The sequence below is a fragment of the Phascolarctos cinereus genome, unplaced genomic scaffold, assembly GCF_003287225.1.
Source record: "Phascolarctos cinereus isolate Bilbo 61053 unplaced genomic scaffold, phaCin_HiC Scaffold_3;HRSCAF=262, whole genome shotgun sequence".
NCBI classification, from domain to species: Eukaryota; Metazoa; Chordata; class Mammalia; order Diprotodontia; family Phascolarctidae; genus Phascolarctos; species Phascolarctos cinereus.
This window is the reverse complement of record NW_027555736.1, coordinates 239,695,319-239,720,336: the sequence shown is the minus strand read 5'-3', so window position 1 is coordinate 239,720,336 and position 25,018 is coordinate 239,695,319. Positions and strand designations below refer to the sequence as shown.

At 36.9% G+C, this 25,018-nt stretch overlaps 1 protein-coding gene across 1 annotated transcript in view; it reads left to right on the top strand.

Moving 5' to 3' along the window:
• The window catches only part of CUNH14orf39 (chromosome unknown C14orf39 homolog), a 36,753-nt gene extending 12,527 nt beyond the window's left edge, over window positions 1–24,226 (top strand). Inside the window, exons 10-17 of the mRNA XM_020986535.2 lie at window positions 1,757–1,833; window positions 5,362–5,438; window positions 5,524–5,582; window positions 6,611–6,672; window positions 8,299–8,477; window positions 11,497–11,632; window positions 13,069–13,126; window positions 23,321–24,226. Coding sequence (XP_020842194.1) covers window positions 1,757–1,833; window positions 5,362–5,438; window positions 5,524–5,582; window positions 6,611–6,672; window positions 8,299–8,477; window positions 11,497–11,632; window positions 13,069–13,126; window positions 23,321–23,520 — 848 coding nt within the window. The 3' untranslated portion in view covers window positions 23,521–24,226. The remainder of the gene's footprint in view (window positions 1–1,756; window positions 1,834–5,361; window positions 5,439–5,523; window positions 5,583–6,610; window positions 6,673–8,298; window positions 8,478–11,496; window positions 11,633–13,068; window positions 13,127–23,320) is intronic.
• Window positions 24,227–25,018: the final 792 nt, after the last annotated feature.

Below are 25,018 nucleotides of genomic sequence, written 5' to 3'. Positions count from 1 at the left end.
GTTAGGGGCTACTAGGTGGCACAGTGGACAGAGTGCCAGGCCCAGAGTCAGGAAGACATTTTCCTGAGTTTAAATCTGGCCTCAGACACTTACTAGCTGTGTGACCCTAGCCAAGTCACTTAACCCTGTTTGCCTTAATCAACTGGATAAGGAAATGGCAAACCACTCCAGTATCTTTGCCAAGAAAACTCCAAATGGGGTCATGAAGATGCAGACATGTCTGAAAAAAAACAACTGAACAACAATTATTTCTAGTACACATCACAATGCCTTGCACATAATAGGCACTTAATAAGTGGTTATTGAATTGAATTAAATTGGAAAGCAGAATTGCAGTGTCTGGGCTGCAGGGACTTGGCCCTTAATACTTCTTAGGCTGGCTCCTTTTAATAGGTCTGCAGATCAGCTAACCCATATCATCACTTTAAGTAGGGATATCGATTTTCCCCACTGTCTCTTTCACTGATCATCTTGTAAGCTGAATTTTTGTTAAGTGTGTTTGTATTTCACCAGGAATAATAATCAGGTTCATTGTTATTCACAATAAAGATAGCTATTATAGAGATAACATGGCATCAGGAAGTCTTCAGTTTATAACCTGCTTCTGCCTCATACAGGTTGTAACTCTAGATAAATCAGTTAACCTCTTATGCTGTTGCCCAGGCCTGCACAACATATGGCCCATGGGCTACGGGTTGCCCACCATAGGAATTCAGACAGCCCCTGAAAAATATAGGGTTCCCACTGTGTACTTTCCTGTATATCACCTTATCCACAGACCAGCCATCATCAGTTTGTCTCTAGTCTAACCTATGTACAGCCCGAAGAAGTTTGGCCTATTTTAATTTTGGTCCCTACCTAGCTATCAAGTTGTGCAGGTCTGCTGTAGCCATTTCTCTAAGACAGTACTTCTTAACCGTTTTTGTGTCATGGACCTTTTTGGCAGTCCAATGAAGGTTATGGATCCCTTCTCAGAATAATGTTTTTAAATGCCTAAAATAAAATCCAGGGGCAGCTAGATGACACAGTGGATAGACCTCTGGCCTTGGAGTCAGAAGGACCTGGGTTCAAATCCAGCCTCAGACACTTGACACTCACTGGCTGTGTGACTCTGGGCAAGTCACTTAACCCCAATTGCCTCACCAAAAAAAAAAAAGTTAAAAAAAATAAAATCCATAGGATTACAAAGAAAACCAATTATATTGACGTATAGTTATTAAACTATTTAAAAAAATGTTCACTGACCCCAGGTTAAGACCCCCCCCCACCCTTGTTCTAACACTGAGTTGCAGAGAAGATGCTGACTTGCATTGGTAGAGGGTATTTCCTTATCTGGGAATTCCCTATACCAGTGAAATTACAGGTCTGGACCCTGTACCTAGCCCTATTTATAGGATAAAGGGCTGTCGAATTGTAACCTAGGGCTCAGGGTTACATAACATTTTTTTTGTTTTTTGTTTTTGCTTAGGCAATGGGGTTAAGTGACATGTCCAGGGTCACACAGCTAGTAAGTGTTATGTGTCTGAGGCCGGATTTGAACGCAGGTCCTCCTGAATCCAGAGCCAGTGCTCTATCCACTGTGCCACCTAACTGCCCCTGATTACATAACATTTTCATAATTCTTAAGTATATCACTTTTAATTCACTGTCATATATAAACCTTTTTTTTTTATCAAGTCACAGGGTTAGTTCAACCCTGTAGGACATAATATATGAACTTTTTGAAAATAATTTGATTTAATTATTTATAACCTAGATGAAAAAGAAGAAAGTTCATCGAGTCATTCAACACTTGCCAGGATTGACTTCAGACCAGAGAGAAAGGCAATACCGGTATCTATTCTTTTTTATAAAGAAAGTAAGAAGTATCGGAGATATATAGATATAGATACAGATATAGATATCTGTATCTATATATAGATATATATACACACACACACATATATATGTATATATATATATATGTATAATGAATATAAAAATATGGCACATTTTTATCTGTGTTGTATAGTCTGAACTAGCCATGCCAATTAGCATATGTACCACTAGCTCAAGGTATTAAGGCAGCTAGATGGCACAGTGGATAGAGCCTTGGACTGGAGTTAGGAAGACCTGAGTTGAAATCTGGCCACAAATGCTTATTACTAGTATTACCTTTGGCAAATCATTTGACCTTATCTGTAAAGTGGGGATGATAATAATAACAAGTACCTCATAAGATTGTTGTGAGGATCAAATGAGATAATAATTGTAAAATGCTTAGCATAGTACCTGGTACATAGTAAGTACTATATAAATGTTAGCTATTACTATTTTAAAAAATCTTACATCACAGAACTAAAGAGTTTGAAGGGTTCTCAGAGAATATCTGATCTAATCCTTTCTAATATGGGATGTCCACTAACTTCTGAGGCAGTCAGTTCCACTTTGGGACAGTTCTTATTGTTAGAAAGTTTTCTTTTTCCTTAAATCTGAAATTTCCTAATTTTATATTGCTTTTAGTTTTGCTTTCTGGGGTCAAACAGAGTAGGTCTAATCCTTCTTCAACAAAATGGACTTTAATATACTTGAAAAAACTAGGTGGCACAGTGAATAGAGTGCCAGGCCTGGGGTCAGGAAGACTCATCTTCCTGAGTTTAAACCTGGCTTCAGACACTTACTAGCTGTGTGATTCTGGGCAAGTCACTTAACTCTGCCTCAGTTTCCTCATCTTTAAAATTAGCCTGGAAAAGAAAATGGCAAACCACTCCAGTATCTTTGCAAAAAAAAAAAGTGTCACAAAGAGTTGGACACAACTGAAAAGTGACGAAACAATGAACAAATCATGGTCTTTCCCATTTTAAATCTTCCTAGTTCCTTTACTTGGGCAACAGATGCCAGATTCACCCTCAGTATTAATAATTATCCTTTGTTATAGTATCTTGGGATACTAGATTAATCATTCTTTTTATGTTAAATACTGGTATTTATTTTGATACATGCTGGTAAATGTCAAGTACATTACTGCTGCTTTTGCAAGGGACAACAGTATTTCTGTCCCTGGGGAGAAATTGTAGCACCATCTTGGCCGCGCCTCCTGCAAGTGTCTCTACTAAGGAGATAAGTATGGATCTCCTGTTAGCTTCAGGCAGAAATCTTCCAGCCTCTTCTGCCTCTTTGATTCATAATCTAGCTTCTCCCATCTTTGGGACTTGTGACCAGATCTTGTATTGCTTAAATCTGATTGGGCTGTGACACAAGACAATGATTCTTCAGTTCCTTCTTCCATTTCCTTTCCTGTCTTCTAAGAGAAAGTGAGCCTGATGTCTTCCCCCAGAAGTAGAGAACTTTACTTGTTTCTTGAAAGGTTGTTTACCCTTCTATGTTTAAATGCCCAGGAAATAAAAAACTTTCACCTACTGTCATTGTTAAACTTCATGTGTTACTGTTGGAATGCAATATCAAGAGGTATAATACGTTTTATGTCCCAGTATTTTGCCAGAGTGAGATTTCTGGTTTGGGGCATGATGTCAGAAAGTGAGTAGTTATTTATTCATTTTTGCAATTTTTGAGGGCAGAGAGAATTCTTTTGATGGAGTTTCTTTAGACAGATGAGTTAACAACAGGATCTCAGACAGTGACTTAGCTAGGCTGGCTTGGAGGTGAGAGTGGGAACAGGAGATTTTATATTTTCAGAGGCCTGGTTTGAAAGAAAAACCACTATTCTTTGGGGAAGAACCACAGGAAAGGCCAGAAAGTCACACCTAGGGGAAGAAGAGTAGCTTGGCTCCCACAGAAAGATGTGAGGGAGTAAGAATGACAGACATCTGCCTACCTTCTTACAAGCTCAGCAACACCACTCTGATATGAGAATTCCCTCTTACCTTTTCAGCTCCATTTTCTTCTTTATTTATTTGTGGAAACTTTTCTTCCATTTTTTCAAGGAACACTTCATTTTCCTAGATAATCTGCAAAGATGTCACTCCAGGCTTTTCAGTTTTTCCTCCTGGGATGGAGAAAAGGTTCCTGCTTTTCCACCATATAGTAGCTAAGTGATGTTGGACAAGTCATTTAGTTAATCTAAACCTCAGCCTTCTCATGTGTAAATTAGAGGAATAATTATATTTGCACTCCCCGTCTTATGGATTGTGAACAAATTGCTTAGTAAATAGTAAAGGGATTACATAATTGTGAAATATTATATAAAGCAATTCTATCTGACTTTTAGGTAATGATACAATACAATAATAGAAATTAAATGGGAATTTGGGGGGAGTTTTGTGCAGCAGATGATATAGGAAAAGTTTAGAAACTCAGAAGTGCATAAAATGTGTGTAGTATTGTGTAATATCAACCCAAATTTTATAACAAGTAACTGTAAACACCCAATAAAAGAAAAGGAAAAAAATTCAGACTTCTCTGAAAGAGAGCCAAAAAATTTTACACAGATTTTCCAGATCACAAGAGTGCTGCATCCCTAACCCACATCATGTGGAAAGGATAACTACTATCATTGCAAATCTAGATAGAGATCAAAGATAGTAACAGAAATAGTTGAACAAAGCAGAGTTCAAACAATGAATGAAGAAGCAATAGGGAATAATAGGAGGAGAGGTGGATTTGAAAGAAAAGGAGTGGGGTTTAGATCATAGTTCTGTGTTTTCTTGGGTAAGACACTTCAACTCTCAAGGCTTCAGTTATCTTGTCTGTAAAATGAGATAGAACTCATTTTTGAGGGCAGAGAGATGATGTTTAAGGTCCCTAACTAGTCCCTTTACATCTGTGATGTTTTTCCTTATGTTTAGTCAGTCAAAACAACTCTGGCTCTTGCCATGCTAAGGAAGTAATAATTCTTTCTTTTTTTTTCCTCTAAAAAGATTAACCTTTTTTTGTTAAGTATGTAAAAATCTCAGCTTTTAATCATTTAACCTTTGTGGCCTATGTTTTCTCTGTTTTAGTTGAGAAAAATAGAATTGAGGACCAAGAAGTTGGGGAATAGGTAGAATAAATTGGTAATTAACTTTGATAAGGTATGGAAGAGACAAGCAAAAAGCCATGCCTTTATTCTAGCAATGTTACTTTATATTATTGCTTGAATATTTATGTAAATATTCTTAATAAAACATTGCTAGATGTGAGCTATTGTAATTAATAATGTCTTGTCTCTCCAAGTAAGATTACACATAATGTCCTTAACAAAGATGGTGAAACTCAGCACCTTGCACAGTATTTTGCATTTAGCACTCAAGCAAAAAGTGTTGATCCTGACTAAATGAAGAGTATTCCAGTGGCAATGCCAAATCAAAAGCAAAAAAAACCCCACCAGATTTCTAAGTAACAGTCTTATAAAGCCACTTCAAATATTGTATTTATCTCATGCAGGAATTTGATGACTCTGTGATGAACAAATATTCTAAAGTTTCAGCTCTTAAAAGTACACAAAACTTGATGCAATTCAGGTAATTTTCTAGAATTAGAAAATGCTTTAATTATTGAAATGAACAATAACTCAGTAAATAACAAACTTATATTTGTACATTTTAGATTTTTGCTTCTTGAGAAACAATCAAACTATAAGCAAATATTTGACAAAGGAAGTGCAGGTATCTGATGTTCATATTTTTCCTTTGAATTAGTGGGGATAAGTTATTTCTAGATTTCACCCTGTACAAGTAATAGTGGCTTTTAAAAGTAAATGTTTAACTTACTTATTGTATATTTGATAGGATAAGATGAAGAAATGCTATTTACTTATATTATAATATTTTTAAAATTTCTATTATATTCTTAATTGCTTATACATTGATTTTTTCTGGCATATCTTAATTTCTTTTTTGATTTTTGAGCAAAGGCAGTCATACTTGGATTTTGGGCCATCTATTTAATTGAGCTTCCACAGTTATTAAAAATTAGTTCAGTTATATAAAGGGTAACAATGACAGTTTTTTCACTAGCTTATGTAGTTTATATCTTCCTATCTATCTGACGATAAAATAGTGGGTCTTGATATTGGTGTTATAAAATATACCACATTCTTTGTATTGTAAAGACATTAGAAAAATCCAAATAATGCAATGACTTGTACTAATAATTTGTTTACTAAATATTGTATTATTTTCCTTGAATTAAATTCAGTTAAATAATTTGCCCCAATACTATTAGTTTATCTCTCCTACCATCATTATAGGAAAGATGAATTTGTCATAAAGCAGTGGAATATTGTCATCTGTATGGAGAGGGGGAAAAAAATCACATCCTTATCTCATATAGATTATGTTCTGCCCCTCTATAGCCTTCATTCAGTGTAGCAGAGTAGGACTAGGAAGAAATGAGCTAGAGTCAAAGAGTAGATGCCTCTGGTAGCAGTTTTGTAGAGGGATTATAAAGGGAGGCTGTTATCTATGTGAACTAAATATATTCATAGATAACTGTCTTATTCCTATATCATCTAAAAAGAGGACAGAAGGTTCTACATCTTGGAAGGTACATAAATAACTCAGATTGGAAAGGAAGAGGAATTCTATAAATCTACAAGAGTAGAACCTTTAATTTTCACTTACCACCAAGCCTTTCTTTTTAAGATGTTAATATATTATGCAAACAATAGTATGTTCTTGTTTAACAAACACAGATTCTGAGTGTGGAGAAAAAGAAACAGAAAGAGAATTAAAAGATTCAGCAGATATCCCACAAGTAAGTATCTGGCTCAAATCTATTTTTAAAAACTTTAAACATGAGAACTATTAAATTTAGTTTGAAAACACACAATTCAGCTAGTGCTCTCATTTCTTTAATAAAAAACATTTTAAAATTCTTTTTTTCATCTCTTCCAGGGACTGTAGTAGAATTTGTGTGCATGCTTATGTTTTTTCTTTTGTTTAGATGTTTGGAGGCATCCTCTTCCTTTGGGTTTGTGTCTTGAGAATTACTATCACCATAATAGTGGTGGGATACTTTTTTTGTTTGCTCGTTCTTCCAGCCTGCTTTCTGACTTCAGGCTTGATATTAGGGTCAGGCTCTGTGTATTTCTGTAGGGAAGACCTGGATTAGTCCTATTACTGCTTTCTTGGGATATTGAGTATTGTGCTGTTCCAGGATCTCAGGGACAACTCAAGCTGGGGACTTGCAAGCTTTCAGTGCTCCCATAGTGGTCTGTCTGAACCAGGATAAAGTCTGGTGATCACCCTTTCCTGAGCTCTGCAACTCTACAACTTCCAAACCACTAGGTTTGGGTCTCAGCAACAGTAAACTGCTATTGGGCTTAGCCAGCTCCCTTTGATCTGGGATTTCTGTACTGGAACAGATACCTTGTTCTGCTCTTAGGGTTTGTGTGATTTCTCTGCTGCTTGCTTCTGAACTTGCTCCTTTCTCTGTATACTGCCTAGGGCCTTCCTATCCAGAAATACCATCATGGTGCATAAATCCCCCCCTCTCTGTCCACTGTGAGTCTGTGACCTAGAATTGAGTAGAATGTAACAAAACTGTCAATTGGCACCTGTCCCCATTGAGGTACCGTTATGAGTCTGGGACCTTCTCTTGCCTTGGTGCAAAGCTTCCCTCTGGGTGTTGGAGTGCCCATGCAGAAAGCTCTACTGGTTTAGAGTAACAGAACTACAAATACTACAAATCCCCTTAGGTCTGGGATTACCACCCTGGTTATTTCTCTGAAGGTTTTACCTACTTTTTTCTGCATACACAATCTAGGGCCTCCCTTCCTGGGAATGCAGTTCCCCTCAGCAGTCTGTCTTGAATCTGTAACCTGGAACTAGGTAGTGGATCACAAAGCTACCAGTCGACACCTTTCTCCTATCATGGTGTCCCAGCATGGGTCTATGACCTCCTCTTGCCCTGAGACACAGTTTTTTCCCTATGTTCTGGAATATTTCGTGGGGCTCCTAGCCAGACCCTGTCTCCAGTATCCCACAGACAGACCTCTCCTATCCATAGACAGATCTCTCTGTCCATATCCCTATGCTGACCTCAGCTAGAAAAATGACTCCCTGTGACTTTGTCTTGGATTTCCCCATCAGGATTCAGTCTGGTGCATTTTCTAGATCCGTTTGGAGGAGTTTTAGGGGTTTGTTCTCTGTGCTACTTCCTTCTCAGCCATTTTGGCTCTACCTCACAAATGAGTTTATATTTAAACTACTCTTACCTCAGATCAAATGTTTGCTAATTGAGTTGTTTTGGGGGCTCCTTTATTCTTCTCATTATGGATTACTATAATTTATTTCTTTGTGAGGACTCAAAATATTTTGTGTTATTTCATTTATACTATAAAATTTATCTGATAGTTTTCTATGTATTGTGAATTGATAGGACAGCCACACAGAACACATGGGCAAATTAACAGAGGATAATCATGATGAAACTGAAGAAAACACTGAAAAATTTCCAAGCACTCCTGAAATGCCTCTATTTTTAAGAACTCCTGAATTTTTGAAAACGCCTGAATGTGTGGAGAAATTAGAGTTTTCTAAAAGTCCTTCATCTGAACTGTAAGGTTTTGTTTTCCTTCATGTTTCATTATTGTATTAAAGACTTGCTTTAGTTTATAAGTGTGATCGATATAATAACAATATATCTAGTGCCTATAGATTTTTATATGAAAATTCCAAAGAAGTAAATGAGGTGAATGATTTTCTCCCTTTTTGTAGCTAAGGAAACAAACAACAAAAGAAAATAAGCAACTGAGCCAGGGTCAAAGAGGAAGTCAGTATTAGAACTAAGAAGTTGTGCTTCTCTATCTCCTGATTTAAAATGTCGAGCATTACATTTCTTAACAGACTTAATTATCTTGAAGGAGCAGCTGTGGATGGAGAGCTGACTTTGAAGCCAGGAAGACTAGGATTCAAATTCTGCCTCTGATGCAAACTGGCTGTGTGACCCTGGGCAAGTCACTGGAATTCTCAGTGACCTAGGAAATGCTTGAAGACTGTAATTTGCAGCTAAGATGCTGGTCTACATTACAGGAGGGCGTTTCCTCATCTGGGATTTCCTTATATCAATTACATCTAAGTCTAGTCTCTATCCTATTATAGATTAATGAAAGATACCATCACATACAGATACCACTGTGTAGTCCATTGAGGAGTCCTCCACCAATCTGCTTTGTTCCATGCTATAGAACATGAAATTGCAGTTGTAATTTGTTAGGCACCCTATTGGGAATATCATGTAATATTGCATATAATATTACATATCACATAAACATTCACTTAAAATCCCTTACTTTGGAGATAATAGATCAGCAGGGCCAAATAAATAATGCCTTTACCTTTTAATTTAGGATAGTCCTTTCTGGGATGCCAAAACCACTCAAATAGAAATCTCAAATAGAAACAGAATTGCTGATTTTTGTAAGGGTGTTTTCTACGGCTTTCCTGAAACTATTTTCTCATTTTTTTTATTCTCTAGAGTTTTTCAAGTAAATATTTCTGCTTATTTGTTGCTAATAGTTATTCCCTTAACTTCTTTTTCTTTTTTATTTCTGTAAGTAACATTTCCAGTGCTGTAGAGGAAAGAATGACTTAGAGTGAAAAAGCTGGATTCACATCCTGGTTCTGTCTTGCAAGTAGAGATTGTTTCATTCATTGTGTTTGTATTCCCAGCGCCTAGCAAAGTGCATTGCACAGCAGGAACTTAATGAATTCTTGTTGATCAATTGATACTTTGCAATTGATATTGGCCAAATCACTTAACCTCTTTGGACCCTAGTTTCTTCATCTATAAAAAAAATGAGAGAATTGGATGTATTAGATGACCACTTAGGCCCCTCCTATCTCTAAATCTGTGATCATAGTAACATTTCTATGTATTAGGATTTTTTTTACCTGTATTCACCTGTTGCTCTAAGGTCTTCAGTTTGTTGCCTATAAGACTGTACTTTCTACTAGTATTTTATACTAATGCTTTCTAGTTTCTTCCAAAAGTAACTCTGTTTTCCCAATTCCCTTCATTGACACCTTTACTTACACCATCATCCCAGTCCACTTTCGAAAACCTTCAACACTTTGTCCTCCCTTTTATCTACTATGTCAGATTTATAATCAATTCATATTGATGCTTCCAAAATGTATTTTGAATGTATCCCTTCCTCTCCAATCTCACTGCCACCACACTTGTCCAGGTTTAAAAAAAAATGTTCAGACATTTCAGCTCTGTCTGACTCTTTGAGACCCCATTTAGGGTTTTTTTGGCAGAAATACAGGAGCAGTTTGCCATTTCCTTCCCCAGCTCATTTTTCAGACGAGGAACTACGAAAGCATACAGAGTTAAGTGACTTGCCCAGGATCACACAGCTAGTGTCTGAGGCCAGATCTGAACTAGGGAAAATGAGTCTTCTTGACTCCAGGCCCAGTACTTTTATCTACTGCGCCACCTAGCTGCATGGACAGGCTTTATAGCTGGATTACACAATAGCATTTCATGTCACTACGGGACTTAATTCAATCCTTAAGCAATCTGTCGTTTTGTCCGTGTTAGTGTTCTGTTCAATGCAAGTGGGTGATGTAGCTGAAAAATTAATTTCCCTGAAGCCAATGTGGTAATGAATTTCTCTGAATTTAGCTAGGCCGATCTAGATGAGATATATCCTTTGTCATGAATGTACGTGTAATATATCCACCTTTTTTATGAAGCCTTTCCAATTTGGTGGGATCTACCAGAATTTTCTCTAAGTTGTCATAGCTTTAGAGAACCCAGAGTAACGTTCATGCCATCATAAGACATCAGATTAGGTCTTTAGTGAAAGAGACTATAAATCTAATCATTCTAAAACATTGTTTTGGTCATGTTCTCTCTTGCCCAAGAACCTACATTTCCAATTGAACCAAACTCCTCTGACTGGCTTTCAAGGCCCTCAGTAATGGACCCCACCCAAAGCAAACACCCTTATTTCTCATCATTCCATCATTCATCATCTGGTCTGATTACTCATATGTTTGTGGGATAGGTGATGGTGGGGATTCCTTAATTTATGAGATAGACTAGATAGCAACTGCATTCCCTCTCAATTCTCAAATTCTGTGATACTGTTTAGTCTCCTTACTATTTTCCCTTCACATCCTTCTGCCTTTCACTCACCATACACTTTCTTAAGTTGCTCCCACAATCTGGAATGTTCTTTCTATCACCCTTCCTATTTATTTAAATTTTATTTATCCTTGAAGGCCTAGATCAAGATCTATTTGATCATACTTTCATTGATTTTTCCCTTCTCTTAACTCTTCCACACATATCTGTACCACATTACTCACTGCATTTTTATTATTGGTTTATTGGTTTTATTCTTGTCTTCCTAGTTAGTAGTAAGTTCACTGAAGCTAAGACTGTGTTCTGTATCTCCTGGGTACTTAGAATAGTGTTAGGCACTCAATAAATGCTTGATTTATCAGAAAGTTTGCCTAATGGCTTGTTCACAGTTAAATAAGAGATGAGTATGTACAGAGATGTTTGGGATGATTCTCTTTAAAAATAGTTTATAAGAATATAACAACTTCTCTGTTTATATGACAGGCTTAGAAATTTAGGACTTGAAGCCAAATCACAAAAGACACCACATGCATTTTCTTTTGATATGGGTTCTTCCACATCACCTGGATTTAATTTATTTGAGTCTTCTGAATTTGGAAATGAAAACTTGCCAGATCAGGTAAGAACATTTTCTTCTTTTAAATTATATATTGTCTCAGTTGATAGATACCCACTTTGTTTTCAGTTCCTTGCTAACACAAAAAGTGTTGTTAAAAATATTTATGGATATATGAGACCTTTCCCCCTGTCTCTGACCTCTTTGGAGCATATGTTCAATCATGCTATTACTTGGTCAAAGCATATGTACAAGTTAATGACTTTTCTAGTGTAATTCCAAATTGCTTTTCCAGAATATGTATACTGGACCATTATACAGATACATTGCAGAATATAATACTGGGCCAATCCATAGCTCCACAGTTCCCCAAAAATTTGCAGCTTAGGCCTTTTGTCCTATTTGCCAATCTGTTATGTGTGAGGTAAAACTTCGGTTGTTTTAGTTTTCCCTTTATCTTATTATTAGTGATTTCAAAAATTTTTTTTCATATGGTTATTGATAGTTTGCATTTTTTCTTTTAAAAACTGCCTGTTCATATACTTGGACAACCTTTATCTGTGGGGGAATGGTTTAACAATTTATGTTTTACCGAGATTGATCACTTATTTTATTATTCAGAATACTTGGCTTACAATGAGTTTTAGATGTTTCAGAAAATCAAATCCATTGTTAAGTGGTAATTTGCTATCACACAGAATATTCAAATGAAATAAAGGAGACAATTCCAAAGGGAGAGTTACAAAAAAAATTTTGAATAATTTATTTATTTTTTTAAAAAAATTTCATTTTAAATTACATCATTTTGAAATGTTATATCTTCCATCCTGTCTTTCAGTTTATGTATTTTAAATTTTACAAGTATTTAACACTTGCTTAATTATCCAATATTTTGAAGTATACTTATAAACTCAACTTTTACACACAGGGAAAAGGTGTTGAAAATTGTTCTCAGATTTTAGTTTTACTGTGTATCATTCTACTAAGTGTTTGATCCAGCAAGCTTTCCTTCAGAATGACAGGAGAATTAAATATAACTGTAATTATATTTCACTAGCATTTATAGTCAATATATTTAATACAGAATAAGTACTATTTTTAATAGCATCAGCATACAAATAAGTGTACTTTATGATACCATGGAGGCATAGGGTTCTTTTATATTTTTGGGGGGGGGTGAGGCAATGGGGTTAAGTGACTTGCCCAAGGTCACAGAACTAGTAAGTGTTAAGTATCTGAGGCCAGATTTGAACTTAGGTTTCCTAACTCCAAGGCCAGAGTTCTATCCACTGAGCCACCTAGCTGTCCCAAGGCACAGTTTTAAGGCCAATTCATTATTGTATATCTTTTTTTACTCCTTACCCCAATTTTTACAAGGATTAAGTTCAATATGAAAACCATAAAGGACTGTATTACACTTTTACTTAGTTTAAAATATGTATTTTATAATTATTTTATATTACTCTTACAAGTTAAATCTAATGGAAATTATTTTGCAGTTTGATGAAAATTATTCTTCAGGAAATTTAAATCCTGTCTCCTCACAAAAAGATATTGGTAAGCATTTTATTAAATATAATAGCCTTGACTTGAAGTTTGTTATCCATTAAAAATTCAGTTCAATTCAACAGATATTTAATAAATGTCTTCTATTTGCTGGGAAATTTGTTAAGTACTGTACCAGGAATATAGAGACAAAAATATAACAGTGCTTTCTCTTAAGGAACTAAGAGTCTACTGACAGGAATACCACACATAAACAAATGAATATAATGCAAAGCAAATTGAGGAGAAGAGCTTTAACTTGGGGACCAGGGAAGGCTTAATGAAGGAAGTGACACCTGAGTGAATCCTTGAAAGAAGTCAAAGATTCTGAAAGATGAGATGAGAAGGTCATGTATTATATATTTAGGTGATTATCCAGAGCCGGAAGTTGTAGTTTTGAATTCTGGCAAGCTAATTTGTTATGTAACTTCAGCTAGGCCCTTACACTTCCCTAATTAACTTACTACCTCATGCATCACTGTAGCTCTTCCAAATCTTTTCATCCCTCCTCAAACCTCTGTGGTCTACCTTCTCAGTTGAGAACTTTGTAAAGTTTGTAAAGAGGAGTAGGAGGAGTCAAGCTATAGAGGGTGTTAAATACTAGGCTGTTTAGTACAGTTTAATACTGTTAGTTTGTACTTTATCCCAGAGGTATTAGGAAGCCTCTACAGGTTTTTGAGCAGGGGAGTGACACAGTAGTCAAACATGAGTCTTAGGAAGATAATTTAGGGAGTTCTAAGAAAGGAGAGACTAGAAGCAAAGAGACTAATAAAAATAATAGAAACAAATAATAGTAGCTGACATTTATATAGCTTTTTTTAAGAGACCACATAGCATCGAAGAGGTAGTTTCAGAGTCAAGAAGATCTGGGTTCAGAAGTTCCATCACTGACACATACTGGCCCTGTGATCTTGGGCAAGTCACTGACCCTGTCAATATTTCTGACAACTTTCAAAGCCTATAAGTTACTGACAAGTTGCCTAGCTGTATTGCTAGCAATGAAATCATGTCTGCTTCAATATATAACTTTTTAAAATTTGCAAAATGTTTTACGTTACCTCATTGGATGAATGAAGACAAATTAGGAAGCTACTTCAAAAGTCTAGGTAAGAGGCAATGAAGGCTTGAATTAGAGTAGATCTGTATGTGTGGAGATATGGAAATTGATATAAGAAATATTAAGGTAGGACTGCAAAGATTTGTCTATTGATTAGATGTGGATGGCAGAGGAAAAAGAAGAGTTAAGAATGACTGAAGTTTTAAACCTGGGTTACTTGAAGGATGATGGTGACCTTAATAGAAATAGAAAAGTTTGGAGAACTGAGTTTAGGGGGAAAGATAATGAATATTATATTAGACTCATTAAGTTTGGAATACTGATAGGAAATCCAGTGTAGGTGCCAACAAGCTGCTAGCAATGTACAGGAATTCAAGAGAAAGATTGGGACTGGCTAGATAGATTTTGTAATCAGTGAGTCAGTCAGTCAGTCAACATTTATTAAGCACCTACTCTGTGCCAGGCACTGTACTAAGTGCTGGGGATACAAAGAAAGGTGAAAGGCAGTTCTTGCTATCAAAGAGCCTACAGTCCAATGGGGAAGACACCATGCAAATAACTGTGTACAGATAAGCTATATACGAGATAAATTGGAAATAATCAACAGAGATTATTTCTTAGAATTAAGAGGGATGGGGAAAGGCTTCCTGTAGAAGCAGCAATTTTAGCTGAGGCTTGAAAGAAGTCAGGGAAGCCAGGAGGTGAAGATGAAGAGGAAGAACATTCTACGTGTTGGGGACAGCCAGTGAAAATACTTGGAGTAAGAGATGAGGGGTCTTTTTCTTTTTCTTTTTTTATCTTTTTGAAGTGTCTTTTTCAAGGAGAGACCAGTGTCACTGGATCTCAGAGTATGTGAGGGGTTGGGGAGGATGGTGTAAGAAGACTTGATAGGTGGAGGTGCGGCAGGATATGAAGGACTTTGAGCAGAGGATTTTATATCTGATCCTAGAGGTGATAGGGAGTCACTGCAATTTATGAAGTAGAAGGATGACATGGTCAAGCCTTCATCATAGGAAGATCACTTGGATAGCTGAGTGGAGGTTGGACTGGAGTGGGGAGAGACTTGTGGCAGGCAGACAATCTGGCAGGCTGTTGTAATAGTCCAGACGTGCGTGATGAGGGCCTTCACCAGGGCGGTAGCAGTGTCATAGGAGAAAAGGGAGATGTATGCGAGAAATGTCATGAAGGTAAAATCCACAGGCCCTGGCAACAGATGTAATATGGGAAAGGAGAGAGAGTGAGGAGTCAAGGATGACACCTAGGTTGCAAGTCTGAGGTGTCCTCAACAGTAATAGGGAAGTTTGGAAGAAAGAAAGTTGAAGGGGGAATGATAACAAGTTCACTTTTGAACACATTGAGATTAAGATACCTATAGGACATCCACTCCAAGATGTCTAATAGGCAGTTGAAGATGGGAGGATAGAGGTCATCAGGGAGGTTTGAGCTGTGTGCAGAGATTTGAAGCATCAGCTTCAAGATGGTCATTGAATCCATTGGAGCTGATGAGATCATCAGGTGAAATAGCATAGAGATAGAACAGCAGGGTGGATCCCTCAGACACTTAATAGCTATGTGACCCTGGACAAGTCCCTCTGTTTGCCTCAGCTTCCTCAACTGTAAAATGGGGGAAAAAAAACAATATCTACATTACAGGGTTGCTGTGAAGATCAAATGAAATACTATTTAGAAAACACTTGGCACAGTGCCTGGCAGATAGTAGATACTACATAAATGTTTATTCTCTCCCTTTTATCACCTGTGGGACACTCACTAGTAGCAGAAATTGAGGAGGTGAGACAGGAGAACCAGGAGAAAGTAATATACTGAAAACCTAGAGAAAAGAGAATATTGAGGAGAAGTGGGTGATTGACAGTGTCAAAGGCTGGTCATGAAAAATGAGGGTTAAGAAAAGGCCATTAAATTTAGCAGTTAAGAAATTGTCAGTAAGTTTGGAGTGAGTAGTTTTGGTTGAATGATGAAGCTGGAAGCCAGACTGTAAAGAATTAAGAAGTGTGGAGGCACCTACTGTAGGAGGCCTTCTCAAGGATTTTAGCCACAAAAGGCGGGAGAAATGTGGAAAAATAGTTAGCCAGGGTGGAGGGATCAAGTGATGGTTTTTTGAGGATGCAGGAGACATGGACATGTTTGTAGACAGTATAAAAGCAGCCTGTATGAAGGAAGAGATTGAAGATAAATGAATGAGTTGGTAAAATAGAGGGGGCAATCTGCTAGAGCAGACAGAATGAAAAGGGATCACTTGTACCTGTAGGGGGGGTTTACTTTGGCAAGGAGAAGGGGTGAGGAGAAGATAGTGATAGAGCCATCTGAGTGAAATGAGATTAAGAGGAGGAAGAAGAGGGAGCTCTCAGTGATTTTTTTAAGTAAAATATGAAACAAAGTTCTCAACTGAGAAGGTAGACCATGGAGGTTTGAGTAGGGATGAAAAGATTTAGAAGAGCTACTGTGATGAGTGAGGTAGTATGTTAATTAGGGAAGTGTAAAAGGATTGCCTAATTGCAGTAAGGGCCTAGTTAAAGTTATATAACAAATTTCTAGTGGACCCAGTCAGCACAGTTTCATGATTTTCTCAAGTTTTATTTAGCAACATGTGTTTAGAAACAAAGGCAAAGGATGGTGAAAGTGATATAAAGCTAAAGATTGGCAGGGCAAGATCTGTGCTACAATAAGGGAACAAAGGACAGAAGAGGACAGTGTAATGAACTTGTTCACTAATGGGTCAAGATGGAGAAAGGCTTGGGGTGTACAAGGTGATGGCCTGGGAAGGAAATGAGAGGTTGAGGGATTGAAGGTCAATTTGGACGAAGAACAGAGTTGGGCATGCAAGGGAGGTGGAGGAAGAGGTGGAACTATGATAGATGGTGATCAGATAAGGGAATTTCGGGGTTCATGAATATGGAAGAAGAACATTTATAGAAGATGGCAAGATGGCAAGAGATGATAATTTAAGAGATGACGAATGAATAAGAGATGACAGTTGAATGCCTACAAGGCAAAAGAAAAAGGAGAAGAGAAAAAAAAAGGGCCAGGATAGAGCTTCAGGGGAGACCTTCACTAAGAAGGTGGGAGATGTTTGATAAACTAGCAAAGGCTCTAAGAAGAATGGTCAGATAGAGAGGAGAACACCCCCTTGCAGAAGGGAAGAATGATTAGGGCTAAGAAATTGGGACATGGGAGTTAGTAGTTAAAAACTCATTGGTAGTTTGGCAAAAGCAACTTTAATTGATTGGTAGGGTCAGTAAACGGGTTTTGAGGGGGTGGTGAAGAGGTGTAGGCACAAGTGCAAATTACTCTCGGGAAGTTTGGTTGTGAGAGAGAGAATGGATATCAGATTGCTGTCAGGGGACAGCAGTATTAAATAAAGGGTTTTTTATATTATTATTATGTTTTATTTAAGGATTGGAAAGATAAGTGTGTCTTAGGCAGCTGGGAAGAAATCAGTGTATAAGAAAAGACTGAAGAAAAGAGGAAAAGATGGCATAATTAAAGGGGAAAACTCCTAAAGGAGACAGCAGATGGGATCAAAAGCATACATATAGGGGTTGGCCTTGTTACAGAAAAGGGCCACCTCTTCTTCCAAGACAGCAGCAAAGTAGGAAAGAATCAGGGACATGTAGAGGGCTTTTGATGAGTGAAATAGGGGAAAAGAAAGAGCTTGTGATAGTCTCTGTTTTGTCATTAAAATAGGAGTTAAGGTCCCCTATGAGAGAGAGTAGAACTTGTAGAAAATGTGAGGAGAAGAGAAAAGGTTTGGAATGACTACTGTGTGATGGAGAATTAATCAGGGAAGAATAAAATGACTTCTAAACATCTGTGAGGGCCCAGCTAAGAGTAGATAACATAAATTTGTAATGAACCTAGTTGTCATGATTGAATGACTTCCTTCGTTGGCGTTATGAGGTGCACAACTAGAAATGGAAAAGGCAAATGCTGTGAGTAAATCTGGGATTCTAGCAAGGTATGGATGGAGAAGAGACAATGGACAAGGGAATAAAGGGTAGAGAATGGGGTAGAGTTAAGCTGGTTAACTCTCAGCTCAAGACTGAAGGGAGCAAAAGTGAAGCCAGGTCATTGGTGATGGACGAGACGAGTATGGAGATCTTGGAGACCATGACAAAGATGAAGAAAGGTTTAGGATGGCAAAAATGGAACGATAGAAAATTATGATTGGAGAGAATTCAGAAGTTCAAAATCCTGGTGGTAGCTTGGGATTTTAACATGTAGGGAACAGGGGGACAAGAAGCAGCAAACAGGATCAGAGCAATCAAGCTAAAGGGACCACAGAAGCTATCTAGTTCAAGACCCTCATTCTGAAGTGGATGAAATTAAGGCCTAGAAGAGTTACATGACTTGCCCAACATCACACAAGTAGTAAGCAAAAGAGGTAGGATTTGAACCCAGAGGTCTTCTGACTCCAGAACCAGGCATCTTTCCAGTGTACCATCATGAGAGATGCTTCTTTCAGGATCCTGCCTCTGTTATCCAGTGTCTTCTCTATCCTTCTCAACATTATGTCATCCACAAGTATGATAAGTATGTTGCGAATGCCTTTATCCAAGTCTTTGCTGAAAAATATTAAACAGCGCAGGACTAAGAATGGATCCCTAGGGCACTCCACTAGACACCTCTTGCCAAGTTGGTACTGAACAATTAATGGCTACTCCTTGAGTATGGCTATGCAACTAATTGTGAATCCATCTAATTGTACTTATCATCTAGTCCATTTTCAACAAGAGTGATATAAAGTACTTAATCAAATGCTTTGCTAAAATCTAGGTAAGTAGCTTTCCCCAGATATACCAGTTTAGTTACCTCGTCAAAAAAGAAAATAAGATTAGTATGGCACGACCTATTCTTGATAAAGCCATTCTGGCTCTCTGTCGTTTTCATTTACTTTTCTAGATATTCACTAACATCTCTTTAATGATTCATTCTGTAATTTCCTCAAGAATTGAAGTTAAGCTCATTGGCCCATAATTAGCAGACTTCATCTCTTCCTTTTTAGAAAATTGAGATAACATTTGCTTTTCATTTGTCCTGAGAAACCTTTCCCGTCCTCCCTAAGTTTTTAAATATTACTGACCAGGGCTCAGCAGTCACTGTTGCCAGTTCTTTCAGTACTTGAGAATGTTGTTCATCTAAGCCAGGTGTCTTGAACTCATCAAAAACAAATAGCTGCTCTCCTCCTATCTCCTTATATAGCTTGTATACTAATTCCCTGTTAGTACATTTTAGAGGTCTGTCATTTCTAGGGTAAAAGTTATTCTTGGACAAAAAAAAAAGAAAAGAAAAATAAGAATTGAACAATTCTGCCTCCTCCCTGCTGTCCTTGATCATCACCTCATGAACTCCGGTAAGTGATCCTATCCCTGTTTAATCCACCTCTTTGCCATAATACAGCCAAAGCAGAACAAATAAAAGCCCTCTTTTTGTTGCACTTAGCGTTCTTTACCAGCCTCTTCTCATTCTGGATTTTAGCATTTCAGATGCTATCTTTATAGGACAAGGCCACAGCTTTGTGCTTCCTCTGTTATCTGTCCTTGCTTCCATCTTCTGTATGACTTCAATACCTTAGCTGACTGGTAAAGTCCTCGTGAAATCCACATCAGTCTTTTCAGATAATACCCACATTTCTTGGTCAGAAGTGTTTTCCTTTGCGTCTTCAGAATGTAATCATTGAGGTTCCAATTATTCCTGAGCTGACTTCTCCTCTAGAATTTTAGTTCATGGGATCCCATAAAACTCTTTTCTCGTTCTTTTGAGATCTGTGCTTCTAAAATCTAGGGTGCATGTCAGACCATGCCTGACTTTCTTCTCTCTCTCTATTACAAACCCTGGAGGGAGTTAGCACTTCTCCCAAAGTTCCCATCATTTCTACCTGTGCAACCTGTTCTTTTTGTTCATGGAATCCTTAATAGAATTTCTCCTTTGTTGGTTCTTTCACCTTTTGAAAGATGACATTTTAATGTTGGTAAGTTAAAAAGCTATAAGCATCTATGCTCTTGACAGAGAGAGTACCTCCAGCAGCTACTTTGATAATTGAAGTCCCCTGTGACTATTATATTAGGTCTTTATGATAGGCTTATGATCTCTTTCTTCAACTCCTCATTTATTATCTCTTTCTGTCCAGATGGTCTATAGTATATGGGGTGTGTAGGATGTTCTGGGAGGACTGGCATCTCTGGTGTGAGGTTTTCCAAACCCCTTTCAGGGTTGCGTATCCACCTTTGGTGTCCACCTGTCACCCAACTCTCACCTGTGGTTCCAGGAAGCTATTGCATGCTCAGAGCCACATCCTGCTAAAATCAGCCTGCAGACAGGCTAAACCATATTCAGGGTAACCCATAGACCTCTAACCTGTCAGTTAGTTAGGGGGATGTCTGCCTCAAGCCTGTGAAGACTTTTCATTGGTGGAATGAGTGGATGAGAACAATTTATTTCAACTGCCATGAAGGTGGCTAAAACAGGTGCTATGGAGTGCTCAGAGTTTGGTCAGGCATCAAAGATGCCAAGGTCATCCACTACATCCCAGGCCATCGCTGGTTGTCTTGATTTTTGTTTTGCCACTGAACTTGATGACTCTGGAGGAGAGAGTGAGGCTGTCAACTTTGTCCAGCTCTGCCTCACTGAAATCCAATTCTCACGCAAGTCATCACCTGTGGTATTGGTCCTCTTTGAAAATGAAGGACTACCACCAGCACCAAGTATAAACTGATGACAAAATTTCATCTGTTTTCCCTCCATTGAGCTTCTCCCAAATTCTTTCTACCATGCTAACACACTCTTGTTCCTAGATTTTATCCCATTATATATGTATATATGTGTATATATGTATATATATCAAATCTTAATATACATTCTCCTGCCTCACCTCTCCCTTTTACCTATTCAGTTTCTTTTGAATAGTTTGCCCCTTCAGAACCATATTCCAGTTTCATGGCACCAAGTTTCAGTATTATCAAAAACAAAAAACAGCTATCTCTCCAAAGATTTTAATAGCATTATTTTTGGGGGGGGGTGTTAGGCAATGGGGTTAAGTGACTTGCCCAGGGTCACACAGCTAGTAAGTGTTATGTGTCTGAGGCTGGATTTGAACTCAGGTCTTCCTGAATCCAGGGCCAGTGCTTGAGTGATTGAATGACTTCCTTCGTTGGCATTATGAGGTGCACAACTAGAAATGGAAAAGACAAATGCTGTGAGTAAATCTGGGATTCTAGCAAGGTACGGATGGAGAAGAGACAATGGACAAGGGAATATCCACTGTGCCACCTAGCCTCCCCATTAACTTTTTTTTTTTTTTGGTTTTTGTTTTTTTAGGCAATTGGGGTTAAGTGACTTGCCCAGGGTCACACAGCTAGTAAGTGTCAAATATTTGGTCTGAAGCCGGATTTGAACTCAGGTCCCCCTGTGTTCAAGGCTGGCACTCTATCCACTGGGCCACCTAGCTGCCCTCAACATTATTTTTAATGTTTATTGATACTGGGTTTTTTTTTGCTTTTTACACTATAGCCAAGTCCTAATACATGCCATTTCTATAGGATTCTTCCTTACAACCGAGGAAAAAAAAATCAAACAAAACTATCTAACAGTGCTTTTCTTCCTTTTGCTTAGTGTTGTATTTGCTTATCTATTCTGGGCAATTTTCCCTAATTAATTCCTTAAAAGAAATATGGTAGATGAAGCATTGGATGTAACATCCCTCTTAGTTACACTCTGACTCAGTATATTGTTTAGGTTATTATCTATTCAAAACCACAACTCAAGTCCCCACCAATGCATCGTTTTGCAAGACCTTATCAAATGGCACATATGTTCAAAAGCAAAAGGTGGTTAAAACAGAATAGCAAAGGAAATAACAAGAAATTGAAGCAGGCAATAAACATTTTCTAAATGAAGGATTCCCAACCTGTCTTGTGTGGTAGATGTCTTTGGCAGTCTGCTGAAGGCTATGGGGTCCTTTCTCAGGATAATGTTTTTAAAGACATAAAATAAATATAAAATAAATAAAAAGAAAATACATGGAATTAAAAAGAAAATCAATTTTTTAGGAAAGACTTTGATAAATGAAATCAGGCAACTAGATGCCATAGTGAAAAGCACACTGGACCTGGAATAAGGAAGACCTGAATTCAAATACAACTTCAGACCCTTAGTAGCAAGTCTACTTCAGATTTCCCATCTGTAAAATAGGAATAATAATAGCAACTACCTCCCAAGGTTGTTGTGAGGACTGAGATTAATATTTGTAAGGTACTTAGCACAGTGCCTGACGCACGGTAGGCACTATATAAGTACAATTATAATTATAATAAGTATTATTTGGAGAGCTATGCACTGAGTAAAAGCTGCAAAGAGAAAAGGGTTTAAGGATGAATTCAAGATTTAGAGCGAGAAGGAACCTTAGAGGTCATCTAGCTCAACTTGCTCTTTTTTTTTTAAACAGATGTGGAAATTTGTTCCCAAAGCTGTGACTTGCCTAATAGGGTCACAGAGCAAGGATTTAAAACCAGATCTTTTGATTCCAAATTCAACACTCTTTTCTAGGAAAATTTCTTAATTTTAGATAATCATAAAGTTATCCAAAAGTAGAATGGTCAAAGGCTAGATGACCGTTGTCAGGTATGTTGTAGAAAGGATTCAGGTACTCAGCGGTCAGGTCCTGGAAGTCCTTCCCAACTCTGAGACTCTGTGTATTTGGAATAATCTATATTTCATTTGGAAGTATTTGGAATTTTAAAATTGCAAGGTACCATTAAAGAGTTACTCCATAGTCAACTAAATTAACCACTCATGAAATAAAATTAAATTTTGGATGTTTTGAAAATTCTTAGGTTATAGCCTTTACATAGAACATCAGAAGAGTACTTTTAAAAATCAAGATTTATGGTCAAATGTATTTTTATATTTTATTCGTGGTTTTTCATAATGATAGTTAACAAAAATAATACCTAATATTTTCCTTTAAAATAATACAAGGAAATAAGAATCAAATCATTTTTAAAGTTCACTTTAAAATTTTATAACTATTTCATTTTAATTGTTTCAATGTAATTCATGTTTATTGCATATGATATATTATAATTTTACATATTTTGCATGAATATTATACATTCCATATTTATTTTTCTCAGGAGGCTTATTTGGAAAATCAGAAGGAGAAGATACTTTTACATTCCCATTTTCATCAGAACCTTCAACTCATACATTTGGAGATGGAAAAGATGACTTTAGTTTTTCATTTTCATTTGAACAGGAACAACACTCATCACAGTCTTCCTCTTCAATCAGTTTTCCATCTTCACAAAATTCCAAACAGTTTACTTTTTTTTGAATTCATGATTGTGCCACCCAAGAATTTACAGTATGAGTTTACATTCTTACTGGAACATATAAATATTGTTTATTTCCTTTCCCTTTCAGTTGATGTAGTAATACATTACTGTTGTTTTATGAGATTATATTGATTTCAGTTTGGAAAAAAGTCTTTGTTATTAAATTCTGTATCTGTGGTATTGGTTAATTATTACTCATATTAAATGTGATTCCATGGTCCTAATTAAGCTAGAATTACATTCACTTCCGCAGATATTAATGATAAGTATTGAGTCCGATTGGACCCATCACACTATGGCGCTCTATTATGTGCTTTGGAAGTAGCACACTTCTTTCAAGGCCACTGTGGTATTGCTTAGTGCATCCCTGCACAGTGTTTATCAGTGTTGTCAAGCACTTAGGCACTAGTGAACTGGGGGCATTTCTGCTTCTAAGTGCTGTCAAGTGGTGCCATTGTGGTATTCAAAAATGAACGTGCCTCCAAATAATCTAACTTGTTACCAAGAAGTGATTTAAGCACTACAGAGAAAAGAGCTTATATAATTTTTTGGTAGAGAAAATGGAACAAGGAAGAATAATTATTTTAATATTTTTATATTAAATAAATTAAATGAAACATATTTTGGTATAATTGGTGAAAATTCAGGAAATTATATTATTGTGCCATTAGTGAGATTGTTAACATACTAATTATATTCTGTGTGGAAGCCCTGTAAAAACTGTATTCCTTGTGTTAATTTACTAAGGACTGATTATTCTTTATGTTTTATATACATAATTTATAAATATGGTTATGTCTGATTTAAATTAAAATACTTGAGACCATCAACTTTTATAAACATAATCTGTCATTTAGTACCTTTAGTTTATGTGTAATTCTTTCAGAAATTTCCTACCTAGAATATTTTTTCATTAACTATATTATATGAAATCTTGTGGATGATTTAGCTAATGTTGGAAAGGCTGGAAATTGGAAGCTATGTTAAAAGATAACAGCAATACAAACTTTGAAGAGTGAAAAATTCAGTCCATTAACTTACTGTTTTTGTTTATAAGATGCATAGAATTTGGTGTGATTTACATTTTGACCAAGGTAAATAGTTTGGTGCTAGGAAGACATAGACTATATGGTGGCAATATGGTGTGGTGGAAAGCACACAAATACAGAAGACTGAACTTGGAACTAGAGGATATATAGTAAAATTCTATCTCTGCTACTTATTATCTGGATAGCCTTTGAAAACTCATTTAAACTTTGTGAACATTCTTCAATTATGTAAATGAAGGCAGTGGAAGTAAATGATATCTAAGGTCCTTTCCAGCTTTTTTTTTAAATTGATGATCGAAGTTATAAGATGTAGAGCTTCTAGGAACAGATCCAGACCAGTGGGTAGCTAAAATGAGAACTCATCGGTCAGTTATGCAGCATCTGGAGTAAACTTGGGACCACTGCTGTGCGGAAACTTAAGTCTGAGCCCACTATCCCCAAGCAGGAT